This window comes from Propithecus coquereli, unplaced genomic scaffold (genome assembly GCF_000956105.1).
Source record: "Propithecus coquereli isolate 6110/MARCELLA unplaced genomic scaffold, Pcoq_1.0 Scaffold122, whole genome shotgun sequence".
NCBI classification, from domain to species: domain Eukaryota; kingdom Metazoa; phylum Chordata; class Mammalia; order Primates; family Indriidae; genus Propithecus; species Propithecus coquereli.
Window position 1 is genome coordinate 2,887,493 of NW_012136303.1, and position 16,113 is coordinate 2,903,605.

At 49.8% G+C, this 16,113-nt stretch overlaps 1 protein-coding gene across 1 annotated transcript in view; it reads left to right on the top strand.

Annotated features, from left to right (window-relative positions):
- The first annotated feature begins 1,921 nt into the window (after positions 1-1,921).
- SNTA1 (syntrophin, alpha 1) overlaps positions 1,922-16,113 on the top strand; it is a 24,699-nt gene continuing 10,507 nt past the window's right edge. Inside the window, exons 1-2 of the mRNA XM_012637730.1 lie at positions 1,922-2,501; positions 5,307-5,492. Coding sequence (XP_012493184.1) covers positions 2,192-2,501; positions 5,307-5,492 — 496 coding nt within the window. The 5' untranslated portion in view covers positions 1,922-2,191. The remainder of the gene's footprint in view (positions 2,502-5,306; positions 5,493-16,113) is intronic.

Here is a 16,113-nt window from a genome sequence, read left to right on the forward strand (position 1 = left end):
TGGAAGTCAGACAGACCCAGGTTAAAATAGAGGTCTGTTCTTACTGGCGATGTGTCTCAATTTCCTCATCTATAAAATGCAGATAATATACAGGCTGTGCAGGATTTATGTGAGGTTTAAATGACAATGTATATAAATCACTCAGCTCATGTGCAAACAGATACCAAACAGTGAATAAATCACACATATGGGTTATATGTACATATGCATATATTAATTTGTATTATGTATGTGGCCTCAGTGGTATAGAGTCATTCCCCTATTGCTGGACACTTGGGTTTGTCTCTGGTTATTTGTGAACATGAGTTTGCTGTGGACAACTTGTGTATGTTGTTTTCTTCCGAGGTTTTCTTTTTCTTTTTCTTTCTTAATGGTATCTTCTGTGGAGGGTTTTACCTGAAAGTGCAGGGAGTCTACACCAGTATGCCCCTACCTGTTTATATTACCCAACACATCCCAGCTGGCAATGGAGGATGGAGACAAGGGGCAGGCATGAGGGCTGGTTGAGGTGTGCAATATGGTGGGATTTTTCTGATAACAATCACATCTTACCTCTGTATTTGTCAGCTGTCTAGCAGAGTGGTTCAGTGTTCAGGCACTGGTGTCAAACAGGCCTGGGTTTGAATCCAAGGTCCGCCCAACTCATACATGTGTGATCTAGGCCAATTAGACCTATATCCAAATTTTCCCTTCTGTATAATGGGGCTGCTCTTAACAGTAGCTACTCACTCCAGGAGGCTAAAGTGATTATTTCCATAGCATAGTTATTTACACTTTACAATACATTTTCACATTGATTTAATCCTTATATGAGCCCTGTTAAGTGAGGATTATTATGATCCCCATTTTACAGATGAGGAAACTGAGGCCTAGAGAAGTGAAGTGACAGGGTTAAGGTCGACTTGGACCAAACAGGGTGGGCAGGGGTCAGAAACCAAGTCTCGGCCGGGCGCCGTGGCTCACGCTTGTAATCCTAGCACTCTGGGAGGCCAAGACAGGTGGATCGCTCAAGGTCAGGAGTTCGAGACCAGCCTGAGCAAGAGCAAGACCCCATCTCTACTAAAAATAGAAAGAAATTATCTGGACAACTAAAAATATATATATAGAAAAAATTAGCCAGGCATGGTGGCACATGCCTGTAGTCCCAGCTACTCGGGAGGCTGAGGCAGGAGGATCGCTTGAGCCCGGGAGTTTGAGGTTGCTGTGAACTAGGCTGACGCCATGGCACTGTAACCTGGGCAACAGAGCCAGACTCTGTCTCAAAAAAAAAGAAAAAAAAAAAAAAAAAACAACTCTGCAGATATCCAGACCCAGAGCCCCACCTCACAGCCCTCTTCCCACCACCAGGAGTTAAGGGTTTTCCTGCGGGTCCCAAAGTGTGGGATTTCAGGCTTTCCTATACTCGACTGTGAACAAAGCCAAGGTTTAATATTTTAAATTTCCTTCCAAGTAGGGACCATGTCCACCCCTCCCCAATCCCTAAGCGGAGTCGACAGCGCTCTCCCCCCAGTGGGCGGGGTCTGTCACCTTGAGAAGCCCAGCGCCACACCAAGCCACGCCTGAATGGGAAACTAGCTGCCTCCCACGCTCCGGGACTAGCAACCCTGCGTGCAAACGCCCTCGCGGCTTGGCGTCTACTTTTTAAACTCAAGCCCTGGAGCCCAGCATTCTGCCATACATAGCCCAGCCCCGACGCCCAAAGCTTCGCATCAGGAGACTTGGTTCTGTCTCTTTTTCTTGTGCTCCCACCACCGCGAGCTACAGCCCCAGCCCACCGCTCCACTGCCATTCCCAGCGAGCGCTGCCTCCGCGGGCTCCTAGGGCTCCGCCCCCGACGCGAAGCCCCGCCCCCTGTGTGGCCCCGCCCAGCACCCACTCCTCAAGGGCTCCTCTCCTTACTTTGTGGCCCCGCCCCGATGCACCCTTCCGGCCCACCCTCCAAGTCCCGCACTACATCTTTCGGCTCCTCGGCCCCGCCCCAGCCTCCCTCGTTTGCTTGTTGCCCCGCCCCCAACCATTGGCCACACCTCCGTAATGGCCCCGCCCCTCGAAGCTCCGCCCCCAGTGGCAGGGGGTAGGTGGCGGCTGGCCCAGCCGGGCCCCGCTGCCCTCTGCCCCGGGCGCTCGGTCCTAGCGGGCTGCGTACGGCGGGACAGGGCGAGCGCGGCGGCCCGGGGGCTCGGAGGCGAAGATGGCGTCAGGCAGGCGCGCCCCGCGCACCGGGCTGCTGGAACTGCGTGCCGGGGCGGGCTCGGGGGCCGGCGGCGAGCGGTGGCAGCGGGTGCTGCTCACCCTGGCGGAGGACGTGCTGACCGTGAGCCCCGCCGACGGCGAGCCCGGCCCGGAGCCCGGCGCCCCGCGGGAGCCGGAGCCCGCGCAGCTCAACGGCGCCGCCGAGCCGGGCACGGCGACCCCCCAGCTGCCCGAGGCGCTGCTGCTCCAGCGGCGCCGCGTGACGGTGCGCAAGGCCGACGCCGGTGGGCTGGGTATCAGCATCAAAGGTGGGCGCGGGACACTGAGGGCACGGGGTCGTGGTGTCTATTGGGCCGCCGAGGGCGCAGGGGTCGCGGGGGCTGGCAGAGCACAGAAGACATGGAGTTGGAGGCCTGTCTGGGGGTAAGAGGGTCTGAGGAAACCCAGGGCACTGGGGCACCAAGGTCGAAGGGGGATTTTAATAGTTGGAGGTCTCAGGGGGTCACGGAAGGCACAGATGTGGAGAGGGTTGTGGGCACACCAAGGACACGTGGGTAGGGAGTTCTGGGGGCAAGTAGTATGGGCGTCAAGGACAAGAGGGGCCCCAGGAAGGCAGTGGGTGGGAAAGGGGGTTGAGGCCTGGGATACCATCAGGGCAGGGAGGGGAAGTCCCTGTGAAACAAGGTGGGGGCAGGAGGTGAGGCCTGGAGTTTGGGAAGCACAGGGGCGGATAGGAGCCGTGGGTGGAGGCACAGGCTGGGATCACAAACAGAAGGCCCGCAAGGACCTAGAACTCTGAGGACGCGGGAAGACTGTGTACCTGGGCGGGGAGCCCTGACAGCTGGGTTTGAGTCTCTGATCTGACTGTCTCCACCTTGCACAGGATGGAGGGGATGGATGTGGAGTTGCCACTCCTCTCTGAGAGCTCTCAGCCGCCAATGCCGACAGCCAGTAGGGTGAAGTTAGGGTGCAACCAGACTGTGTTTGAGTCCAAAATCAGCTGTGTGGACTTCCCATCTCTGAGTCTGTTTCCTCAGCTGTGTAATGAGGATGATGATTGAGTTGTGATGTTTCTATGAGAGCAGGGCTCACCATGTCAACACATAGTAGGTGCCTGGTTAATTACTGCTGTTAGAGAATAGGAAAAATGGAGACCAGGAGAGACTTCCAAAGCAACTAAACATAGTGCTCAAAATCCTTCATGCTCCCAGCTGCTGGATTCACCATTCCTGCCCATCTGTTTCTCAGGGTCCCATCCCCCAGTAGAGTGCTTTGGGAAGGTGTATCAGCCCTTGTATCACCTTGAATGTGCACTGTCTCCTCCCTGGGTCTCCCTGGGTCTCCCTGTTCTGTTCACTGGTGCCTCCAAACCCTTTGGCCTGGGTGAGGAGGTGAGGGTGGTGGAAAATGCCACCACTTGTGCCACGTGCTGTGCCCCATACACTAGTCTCATGATCCACTTTGTCCTGGCAACAAGTGGTAAAAGGTAGGGAGTATAATCCCCATTTTGCAGGTAAAGAAACTGAGACTCAGAAAGGAAAAATGATTTTTCCCAGGATGACATGGTCAGTGAGTGACAGAGCTGGGATTCGAACCTTAATTAGCAGGCCACTGTCCCACTTTCTAGGGGGAGTTGGTTCTTTCCTGTGGAAGGGCAGATCCCCAGGCAGCCAGCCAAGAGGGCCTCAAAGTGGGAAATGGGAAAACCAGGGTGTGGGTACCAGTCTTACCCCTAAACTCCAGCATGGTATAGGGCAATAGACCAATCTAAAAATTATACTCAGTGTGTCAGAACAGGAAGGAACTTAGAGTTCATACAGAATTCCATTTTGCAGATGGACAAACTGGGACAAAGGAGCAGGGACTTTCCAAGGTCCACAATGTTACTCCTCGGCTCCATACTTCCAGGTTGGGGTAACGGTACTTTTAGGAGACTTCAGGGGAAGTATCAGCTCCATCTAATTCCTTGTGGATGGACACTGGGCTCCCATTGCCGTAGTAACCCCTCCTGTAGAGTCTAGCTTAGTCTGAGGCGGCTATGAATGATCATAGCTTCAAAGTGAACTGAAGCCCCGAGTTTCAGGTGGGAGAGTATAGATATAAATAAAACCCCCCTCCTCTCCTAGATCTCAAGCTCTATGCAGATGAGCAAACTGTTGGGCCTGTGTAGGGGTCAGGAGAGGCATTCTAGTCCCAGCTGTGCCACTAACTTGTTGTGTGACCTTAGAACGATGACTTCCCACTCTACGCCACTGGTTTCTCATCTTCAGAATTCTGGGGATGGATCACAAGTGTGATATCCCAGGGCCTGACTTGCAGTCTACCACAGGGTTAGGAGTGTTGGTTCTGGAGCCCAGAGGCCTGGGTTCAAATGCCGGCTTTGCCGCTTACTAGCAGAGTGACCTTGGTCAAGGGTCTTCTCTCCGCACTTCATTTTTCCTAATAGGGAACTGAACTTGCCTATATGATGGGTTGTCGTGAAGATGCGATGAGACAACGTCGAAAGCATTTAGCACTGTGCTGGGTGCTTGATATGTGCAACTGATGTGAACTGTTATTACCATTTCTGATTTTAAAGGAGCATTTAAGAGTTTAGCAAGAAAGCAATTCAGTAAAATGTATTAGCTTATTTAGTATTAGAGATGCAATTCAGACAGGCTTTTGAAATCTCTAGACTTTAAGGCTTTGGTTTCCAGCCTGGGTCCTGGATTATGAAACTTTATCATTGTTAAAAAGATTCTTTGGGGCCATAGGAATAGCTGACTTCTATCTTAATTCCAGATTGGGTTCCCACATTGTGGGAAAATTACTTAAAACCCAAAATACTTAAGAAAAAGCTATTGAAGTACTTTGTAAGTTAATCAAACACTGGTGAATACCTAAAGCATTTAACAAAAGATCCAGGGACCAAACTATAGCATTATGAATTTTGATAAGTATTGTGAGTGTCTCAAACTTCTAAGTCTTCTGAGATTCTCTTTATTCTCCCATCTCTCCTTTACCCACCCTGGGCTGGGCACCGAGGGAGGCCCTCAGAATTAATTTTGCCTTGACTTGGCTCCCAGGCATTGTAGTGTCTGCCTCAGTTTCTTCTTCTTTCTATGCCTGTGCAGGTGGCCGGGAGAACAAGATGCCTATTCTCATTTCTAAGATCTTCAAGGGACTGGCAGCTGACCAGACAGAGGCCCTCTTTGTGGGGGATGCCATCCTGTCCGTGAATGGGGAAGACTTGTCCTCTGCCACCCACGATGAGGCAGTGCAGGCCCTCAAGAAGACAGGCAAGGAGGTGGTGCTGGAGGGTAAGTTCCGGGGGCCCAGGGCCCAGAGGGCTGCACAGAGGTGTTTAACTTCTTCCCTACCTCTCCCAAGCCACCTCCCAGCACTGGGGGCTGGGAGGTAGGCAGGGTTGAAAACAGAAACAGAACTTGGGACCTGCCTGGAGACAGTGTGGGGTAGTGGAGGGAGAGCAGGCACAGAGCCACGCCACCCTGGTTTGCATTCCCTCTCTTCCAGTCACTCGCTGTATGGCCCTGGACAAGTCACTTCATTTCCGTGAGCCTTAGTTTCCTCATCTGTGAATTGGGGATGTAGCTCTTGCCTTGCTGGGTTGTTGTGAGTAGGGCAGAAGGTACATGGTAGAATGTGCCACCCAGCGAATGACTCCCAGGGAAAGAGAAGAGTGGGGACTGGGGAAGGGACAGCTCAGATTCTTTTCTGAGGGGTCTGGGGAGCTCTCTACTCCAAGTTCTTCCAGCACCCAGTAACCCTAAAACCCTGAGACCCATCCTCCTTTGGGAGAGGACTTGGCCTTTACATAGCAGGACATCAAATCCTTCCAGCAAGGATCAGAGCAGAGTTTTGGCGGGGAGCCTTGATTGGATGGCTTTTTCCACTATTCTCCCACTGTATGGTCTTGGGTGAGACCCTTGCCTTCTTTGGGCCTCAGTTTCCCCATTGGTTGTTATAGGCCCCCTGCTGTGCTTGTCCATATCTGTCTTTTGCTCTCTCTCAGGAGGTTTCTGCTTTGCTCAGCCCTTTCCTCAAACTCCATTCTGTCAGCTCCGGAAGCCTGTGGGGGCCTGAGGAATGTGTCTTTGGCTCATGGCCCAGAACAGGCACAGGGAGGTGGCGGGGGCTGATGGAGAATACCATGGCCAGAGAAGCTGCTGAGTTGAGTCTCAGCCCCAAATTCCGGTAGGTTGCCTTGGTTTCCCCAAAGGGGTCTCCAAGAGGCCACAGAAGCAAACAGGCTCTGGGTGTCTGGGTGATCTCTGGCATTTTTTTAATACTTAGAAAAGACTGACTCTAGAGTGGTAGTCCCTAAAAGCTTAAGTATATCAATCATATTTTAATGGCAAAGTTAAATAACAGGATTACACATAAATGATATGGATATAAGAGACCTTTTCCCACAGACACCTCATTACTTTGATATTTATAGCCAGCAATGCGGTTTTGAAAAACCGTTGACATTCATCAAAATGTCATATTTCAGTTGACTTGAAAGCTCTTTTAGTTTCCGTTGTCTGAAAGTTTAGTCTACGGATGGTAAAATTTCTGCTGCAGACACATTTCTAATGCACATCGAGGTCCCTTTGCCTTCCTCTTTGGATTGAGAATGTATCTGTGTGGGTTCTCAGCATGTATGTCATTCTGAGAAGGTAGTATCTCTAAATGTTTGATGCTTAAAGCATCTTCTGACGTTAGGAGCTAACGACATCCAGCTCTTCCCTCTAACTCATGTGCTCCATTCCTTCCTCACTAAGCCAAGAAACATTCATAGACACCTACTACGTGCCTAGGGTGTTGAACACGGGGATCAGAAGCTAAACCAGACCCAAGCCCTCTCCTGAAGGAGCTCACCCTTTAGTGGGGGGAGATGAAATATATATACTGTTTTCTTCTTACAAACTATTTAAAAAACAGTTCCTAAAATCTTGTCTGCTCTGTGATAAATCTCTATTTGGCCTTGGGTAAGACCTTTGCCTTCTTGTCACCTCAGTTTCCCTGTTGATTGAGGTTAGACTAGATCAGAGATGGCTAATAGCTTTTACTTAGAGTGTCAGCTCCACTGGTAGCTGCTGGGAACTCCATATTAGGAAGGATTGGGAGGCCTTGTCTGGGCTCAGCAGAAAGGAGCTGGAATTGGTTAGCAATGTCTACCACAGATGCAGTAGAGAAGTTACATGTTATACCACCCCAGGACTGAGGGTCTCCAACCCTTATGTTATCTGAGACTTTTCACGGTGCAAGATCATTCCTTGGTAAACTCTGCCCCAGGCCCGAATAGGAGAAAGGAAGGTGTGGCCTTCTTGTTTTTTTTCTCAGCTTTTTCTTAGGTGAAGTCTCTTTTGACCTGCTTTCCTGGCCCAACAGTCTTACGGATGGAGGTGCTTCCACCCGAGGCCGCACAAAGTGGGAGGGAGGTGGTGGTGAGGCACTGGGATGAAGAATCTCTAAGTCGCACGAGTAATCTGACAAGTGTTGAGGATGGGAGGATGCTGTGGCTGGTCCTTGAGACTTTTTTTTTCCCTGCCCTGCCCTGGTCCTTGAGACTTTGCGGAGTTTGTGGAGAAGGTCAGGGACTGGCAATCCGGAGCCAGGTCCTGAGAGCCTCTCTGGTTCTGGGTTTGTCCCGGAGCCCAGTCACTGGCCACATTGTTCAGCAGTTCCCTATTCCCATCCCGCTCCTGAGGTCACTTCCAAGGGGCCATGGAAGGATGGCCTGCGCTTTAGATGTGAATCTAGCAAGGCAGCTGGACATCTTTCCTGGGGCCTGGGGCTTGGTGGGTACAGGGTCCCCTGAAAATGTCATGGAAGAACAGGTGTTACCAGCAAAATCCAGGTGTCAGCCAGAGCCCTACTTCCCTGGCCTAAGTTGGGGGCTTGGCTGAGCCTCCACAACCCCCCAATCTGCCTCCTGGAACTTTTCCTATGCTAGATCAGGGGTTTGTACAAATGTCCTGAGCCTTTTCTCAGCCACAGGGCTGTGTTTGTGACCAGAGTCTGGGCCCAAGCTGGCAGCCAGCATGCCTCTGTCTGCTACTTAGAGAGGCCCATTGTGTATGCAGACCTCGAGCCAGGGTCATCCTAGGCCCTTGGAGACCAGGCCTGGGGGAAGAGGGAGGGACAGCCACAAGAAAAATGCCCTTCCCTCCTCCCACCTCCACTGTGGCTGGCGAGACAGTGACAACAGTGAGCCCTTCATGCCTTAAAAAATAATACTAAAAGACAGTAAAAATTAATAAAGTGAATTTTAGTGTTTTGAATGCAGTAGGGAAGGTACATCCCACATTGAGATCAGGCTTTTAAAAGATAAAGGCACAGACAGAGTAGCATGTATATAAATGTGCATGACAAAAGGCGCCATAGAGTAATGGGATTTGCTATCATCCCCATTTTACAGAATAGATTATCAAGGTTTGTTGAGGATAAGTAACTTTCTTTAAGTCATACAACTAGTCAATTGGCAGATTCAGAATTAAAACCAAGGTCTGTCTGGATGCAGAGGCCACTATTTCCTCAGCTTTGGATAATGCCTGTCTTGCATGGTTGTTTTCAAGATTAAAGAATAATGCATGTAAAGTGCGAAGGCCAGTGCACATAGCAGGCACTCGATTATTTATCTTGTTTATCTTATTTGCTATTTATAAGGATGAGGCAATGTATTTGAAGTGCATAGTACAGTGTCTTCCATGTGGTAAGCATTCAAAAAACATCACCCTTTATCACCATCATATTATCACCATCATCATCATCGTCATCATCAACATTTTCTCTAGTAAACTGGAAGCTCTCTGAGGGCAGGAACCCCGTGTAGTTTGTCTCTGAGCCCCCAGGCCTGCCACCAAGCCCAGGGCACATTAGATCCTGGTGAGTGTTTGGGGAATGATCAGTAGCGTACATCTCTGACCCTTTCTACTTTACCTTTTTTTTTTTTTGAGACAGAGTCTCACTCTTTTGCCCGGGCTAGAGTGCCGTGGCGTCAGCCTAGCTCACAGCAACCTCAAACTCCTGGCTCAAGAGATCCTCCTGCCTCAGCCTCCTGAGTAGCTGGGACTACAGGCATGTGCCACCATGCCCGGCTAATTTTTTCTACGTATTTTTAGTTGTCCGATTAATTTCTTTCTATTTTTAGTAGAGACGGGATCTCGCTCTTGCTCAGGCTGGTTTCGAACGCCTGAGCTCAAACAATCCACCTGCCTTGGCCTCCCAGAGTGCTAGGATTACAGGCGTGAGCCACTGCGCCCAGCCTCTACTTTACCTTTAAACTTTCGATTGCAGTTGACTTTGCAAAATGTTTAAGATGGGGCTCAAGGCTCACGCCAGGCTTGACTGACTCCTGAGCTTTTCTGTTAGGAGTCCTCAGAACTCTGAGGCCAGATCCCTGCCAGCTTCTCCCCTGGGAGATGGACACCGCCAGCTGTCCCGCCTGCGATTTGGCTCGATGCATCACCACTGCCAAAAGTGGAATGTCACCAGTGGATGTAGCTAATTTGGGGCCACCTTGTTCAGCTCAGCTGAGTGATGCAGTGCCCCAGAGACGCCTGAGGGACTCCTGTCCCAGGAGCGGAGGCATGAATGGAGCACCCGGCTAGTTCTCCCAGGGCTGCAAAGACCTGTTGTTCTAACTGTTGTTCTCAAGGAAACATTTATTTGGCTGCACACACACATAGCTTTGGACCATGTGACTCCCTACAGACAAAACTTGGCTTAATCCAGCCCTGGCCTGTTCCCCGGACCCTGATTAAAATGCCTGTGCGCCTCTGGAGGCAGGTTCTGGCCCCGATTAGCTGTGTGACCCTGGCTTCTGCTGGTGGTGGAGGACATAATAGTGACAATAATTGTGATGTTAGTGTCTGCTGCTTATTGATGCCTACACTGTGCTAAGTGCCTTCCCTACATTATTTCATTGACTCCTCAGGGCCACCTCTGCGAATTAGGTACGTTATTCCTCCTATTGTATAGAGGAGAACACTGAAACTCAGAGAAGTGAAGTCACTTGCCCAAGCCACACTGGCAGAGCTAGAATATGAGCTCAGATCAGTCAGAAGCAAAAACCCGTGTTCTGAAATATTTATACTGCACTGCAAGTCATATCCGCCCCTCTGAGACTCAGTTTATTTATCCATTAAACAAGGATATTATTCACGTGACCAGCCTAAAAAAAAAAAAATTAAACAAGGATATTAATTCATCTCATTGACTTGGTGAAGGTGTATTTAAGAGAGTTGATATAGAGTAGGCCCTCAATGTGTTTCTTTATCCCATTATTAAGATTCTAATGCCCTAAATCTAGGCTTCCTGGGTTGAGAAGGGCCTTATCTCTGCATCTTGGCTTGCATGGTTTGGAATGTGGTGGTCTACTTTTGAAAAGTAAACTAGGTTTAAAAAAAAATTTAGAAAGCAATATATGCTTATTCAAAAAATACCAACAACCAGAGAATGTAACGTGATCATCTCATAGAAATAACCACTGTTTGATATTTTTGCACATTTCCTTCCAGAAAGTGTCCATATTTATTTTTATAATTTAATAAGTTGAGGTCACATGCCTATTTCTCATTCCGTTTTTTTTTTTTACTTTTTATTTTTTTATTTTCATTTTTTTACATTCCAGAGAAGGAATGGGTCAACCCCCGAGATTGGAGGAGACCCTCATTCCTTTTAATGGTTGCATAATATCCCATTATTGGGATTCATTCACTCATTTAGCAAATATTTACTGAGCCTCTGCTCTTTGCCAGGCCTTGATGTAGGCACAGGGATACAGCCATGAACAAGACTGCGTGGTCTCTGCTGGTCAGGGAGCTTACATCTTGTGTTTAGCAGCCCCTTCTTATGGACATTCAAATTCTTTCTAGCCTCTTGCACCACAGACAATAGCCCTTCAGTGCGCCTGTGAGCATTTATCTACAGCGTGGTTCCTAGAAGGCGTATTGATAGGGGAAAAGGTTCACATGCCTTTAGGATGTTGATAGGTGGTTCCCACCTGCACTGCTCAAGGACGGGGCAAATTGAGATTTTATCTCCCCAAGTGTGGCAACTGGGCTCTGCTGGTCAGCCCTGACATGGGGCCTGCCAGAGTCCAAGAACTATTTATATTAGTAGTTCAACCTTGTGAGACCAGCAAGACCTTAAAGGTCATCTCTTCCAGAGCGTGTTGGAATCTCAAGCCCTCTCCACACCACCCTGGGCGGAAAGGTGAGTGGCTTGAACTTGTATTCTCACAATGCCCTGCTCTAAGAGCTGGTATATCAGGGCCCATTATATATAAATAAACTGAGGCTTAGAGAGTTCTTGGGACTTGCCAAAGCCAGATAGCAAGTGACAGGTAGGGCCTGGATTCAGATCCTTATCTGTCACCACATATGAATACTATGCCCGTCCCTTTATATAATACTAGAAATAATAACCATACAACTATCTACTGAAGACCTGTTCTATGCCAGGCAGGAAAAAGTGCTTTACAGGTATTGAATCTGATATATTTTACTTCCATTTTAAAAATGAATGGAAAAGCTCAGAGAGGTCAAGTCACTTGTCCAAGGTCACAGAGCAAGGACATTAAACCAAGCCTGCCTCACTCCAGACCTCTCTATCAATATTCTTGCTCCAGGTTGAGAAGCCCTTGGCCTTTCAGTATTCATTCCTTTAACAGATTTCTTTTCTTTCCTTTTTTTTTTTGAGACAGAGTCTCACTCTCTTGCCTGGGCTAGAGTTAGAGTGCCCTGGTGTCAAGCCTAGCTCACAGCAACCTCAAACTCCTGGGCTCAAACAATCCTCCTACCTCAGCCTCCCGGGTAGCTGGGACTACAGGCACGCACCACCATGCCCAGCTAATTTTTTCTATTTTTAGTTGTTTGGCTAATTCCTTTCTATTTTTAGTAGAGACGGGGTCTCACTCTTGCTCAGGCTGGTCTTGAACTCCTGAGCTCAAACGATCCACCCACCTCGGCCTCCCAGAGTGCTAGGATTACAGGCGTGAGCCACCGCGCCCAGCCCGGATTTCTTATTTAGTGATTACCTGGTATGTTAGGTACTACTCTGGGTGTTGAAGATACCCCTAGTGAACAAGAGAACAGGGCAGTCCCTGCTCTCATGGGACTGACATTTTGGTTAGAGGAGAAAGGCCGTAGACTAGCAAACGAATGGGTCGATGATGTAATTTCAAGTGGGGGTGAGTGAGTGACCAGCCACTGCACAGACGAGGAGAAGCCCGAGCTGGGAGGACAGGCTTCCCCTCAGCCAGGACTCGGAGCTAGGACGTTCGGTCACAGACACTTATTCAGCATTGGGCTAAGTACTGGGGATACTGTGTTGCCCAAATGGATGTGTCCCCTTTTCTCAGCAACACCTATGTGGCCCCATGCCCCCAATTATACTAGGCAGCGTGAATGATCCTGCCCTGTCTTGGTTGCTGGTGTTTCCAGTGGAATCTGTCCTGGCTCCTTGGGGCCAGCACCAGGTTCTGACTCCCCACCTTGGCAGAACTGGGGGTCCTTGGAAAGTGGGGCCTCTGTCTCTGCCTCAGCTTCCCTAAGGAGGAAGGACCCCTGTGTCACTGCTTTACCAAGCTCCTGGGCCAGGGGCTTGGCTGGGGAGGGTGTGGACTCTGGCTAGGCCTGTGCTTAGAGTCTCAAGAATGCTAGCTAGCCACAGGGCCGTGGTCATGCTGCCCTCAGCTCTCTAAGCCACAGGCTTTGGGCAGCCCCGCCCTGCCTGGCTGGGTGACTCAGGCAGAAATCAGAGCTGGGCTATATATGGCCACATTCTGGGGCCCCCAGGACCCCACCCCCACTCCGGGAGAGGCCACTTGGTTTGTGAAATCCAAGTCCAGTTTCTGGCACCAGCTGGTGTGCTGTCCATTTATAGCATGTTCCTGTGGGAGAGGAGGAGGACCCAGTTTCTGGGATGGCGGGGTGAGCAGGGGCTCTAGCAGTTTCCCTGGCTTCAAAGTTGACAAATGTTCATTTGCTGAGCAGGTAGCATATGAGATCCCTGCTGGATTCTGGAGACACAGAGATGAGTCAGATGAGGTCCTTGCCCTCACAGTGTTTACAGCCTGGTGGGGGACACAGACCCCACACAGACAACCACAGCGGGGTGGAGTCTAGGAGACTGCAGAGGTGAAGGGTGTGGTGGGTCCAGACTCAGCATCTGGGAAGGCTTCCTACGGGGGTGACATCTGAGCTGGGCCTGGACCTTGTGGGCTGTGGCACCTTCTAAATGAGCCTGTCCTGCCCTGGCATTCATTTTTCCACCCACAGAACACCGACTCTGGGTCTGAGGAGCAAGCCCAGTTTTTGTCCTCTGGGCGTTCTGGTCTGGTGGCGGGGACAGCCCCAAGCCCAGCACAAAATCACACTAGGGCTCTAGGAAGTGTGGGCAGGGGAGTCTGGGAAACACTTATTTCTTGAGTCCCTACTATGCAGCATGTGTCTTACATCACCTTATTTAATCCTCTTTTATTAACTAGCAGATTGGGGCCAGAGAGGTGAATTATCTTGCCCATGGTCACACAGCTAGAGAGTGCTGGAGCTGGAATTCAAATCCAGAAGCATCTAACTCCAAACCATGTACTAAGGGCATTCTATGCAGAGGGAACTGTATTTTCAAAGGTGTGGAAGTTTGGAAGCTCGTCCAGCTTCTGAGAGTTGTGAGTAGTCAGTATGATTGGACCAGAAGGTGAGATTAGGTATATGGAAGGAGCTGAAGCCAGAGAGGTGGGAAGAGCCCAGATCCTAGAGGGCCTTGAAGTAGGCAAAGGGTGCAGGGCAGTCAGAGCAGGGCTTTGAGCAGGGGAGGGAGGGACGTGGCCACTTATAGCAAGGAAATGTAGCAGTTGCACCACTGGGGCTGTATCAGGATGCTTTTGACTACAAGTAACAGGAACCCAATTCAGAGAGGTTTAAATATTGAAGAAAATCTTCCAGAACATCTTGTGGGAGCATAGCTCCAGAGCAGATTAAGTTAGGGGCTCATGGTGTCATTGAAAACCCAGCTCTATCCATCTTTCTGCTTTGCCATCCTCAATGTGTGGACCCCAACTCTTGTGGTCAAAAAATGGCTATCAAGGACCAAGATCCCTCCTAGCACCTTTGAAAGGCTAGAGGAGAGGAAGAGGAAGAAAATGTGCTTTCCCTTGCATCTCATTGGCCAGAACTGTATCATTTGCCCCTTTCTAAACCAGGCACAGGCAAGAGGGGTGGAATGATCGTGATTAGCTTTGACCAATCAAGATTCTCCCCCTAGGTTGGGGAGAAGCTGGGCCTCCAGGGCTCAGGGTTCTGTTAGCAAGGAGAAGATGGTTTTTGGTTGTCAAGTAGACTGTGATATGTCTGTTCCACCTCCACTGCCGTCTGAGACATAATCCAGTAGTTAATCCTGGGGTAAATTGTTGCCGCAGTCATAAGTCATTTTTAGTGCTAGTCCCTAAATGTTGGACTTAGCTTAGTTCTCTCAAAAAAAACCTGCTGTTGCTTTCAACATAACTTCTGTCCCAATCCCAGTAGGGTTTGTAACTCTCTTTCTCTTTCACCCCTGTTTTCCTTGAATCAGGGGCATCTCCTGTGACAGAAATAGCTTCTTATCTGGTTCTTCCAGGGAGCTGGGCCAAGAACTGCTTCCTAACCCCTTCCTGGGCTGTCCATTCGCAGGCAGGGCATGCTGGCTGGGCTTTGACTACAAATGTCAGATAGCTAGCAAGCCAGACCGCCATGGGAGCAGGTGTGGGTGAGAGAAGGGGAAGGGAGGGCTACCCGCAAGGACTAGCAGGCATCAGATGCCTCCCAGTAGAGCAGGAGAGGGTACAGCCTAGCTGGACAAGAGAGACCAGTGTTTGGGCAAGTCTCTTAAACCCCTCGATGTGCATGCTCTCATCTTAGTTGCTCATTTGAGAGATGAGGAGACTGCTGCTCATCAGGATTGGAGCAGCCCCACTTGTCAGGTCTGCCCACCAACCATTTCCCCTTCTTCCTTCCTAATGGAAGTCTGATTTTATTGAGTGAAATATGGTCAGCCTCAGAGACTGAATTGTGATTGGTCAGAGTTGTGACCATTCCTTCTTACTGATGATTGGACTAGAAGTGGGCCCACAGCCCAGTTCTGGCCAATGAGATATAAGGAGACATCTAATGGAGGCTTCAGGAGATACCTACCTCTCTAATAAGAGGGAGGTGAGAGGAGACAGCCCTTTCTCTGTCTGTGTCCTCTTCCTGCTTTGGGTTTTGTCATGTAAGAAATGGTTGGCTTGTGCTGGGGCAGCCATTTTGCGGTCATGAGGGGAAAGCCAAGAGAGAGGCAAAGAGGCCTCCAGAGAATCCAGTGTCATTGAGCCACTGACCCAACCCTGAGCTGCCTTTCTCCAAACTTCTTGGTAAGTGAAATTATAAATATCTTTATTATTTAAGGGACTGTTATATATTTTATTATTTGTAGCTAAACTTATCTAATTGATACAGCAAGAATGACCAAGATGTTTCATGACCAGCCAGACTTAATTGATTGGTAATGGCTGCCATAGATTGATCACTGATGTCTTCCATGAGCAAAGGATAGAGAAGTGGCGGCACAAATGTTCTGTGTTTGCCATTCCAGTCCTAGGGCCAGTCCAATACCTGGCACATGGTACCTGGCACATCGTCCTCAAGAAAGCTGACTTGTTCCCAAATCTCTCTGTTCCCATCAAGCTTTTCCCAGATCAACCCTGGCATCATGTTGCCTTTTGTTTCTAGCTGCCACTGCTAGTGAGATCCTCTTTCTCTAGTAAGGCATGGGATCATGGCCTCCATCAGTGGGGCCCTGGTCAAGACTTTTGGTTGACGGCCGGGCGCGGTGGCTCACGCCTGTAATCCTAGCTCTCTGGGAGGCCGAGGCGGGTGGATTGTTTGAGCTCAGGAGTTCGAGACCAGCCTGAGC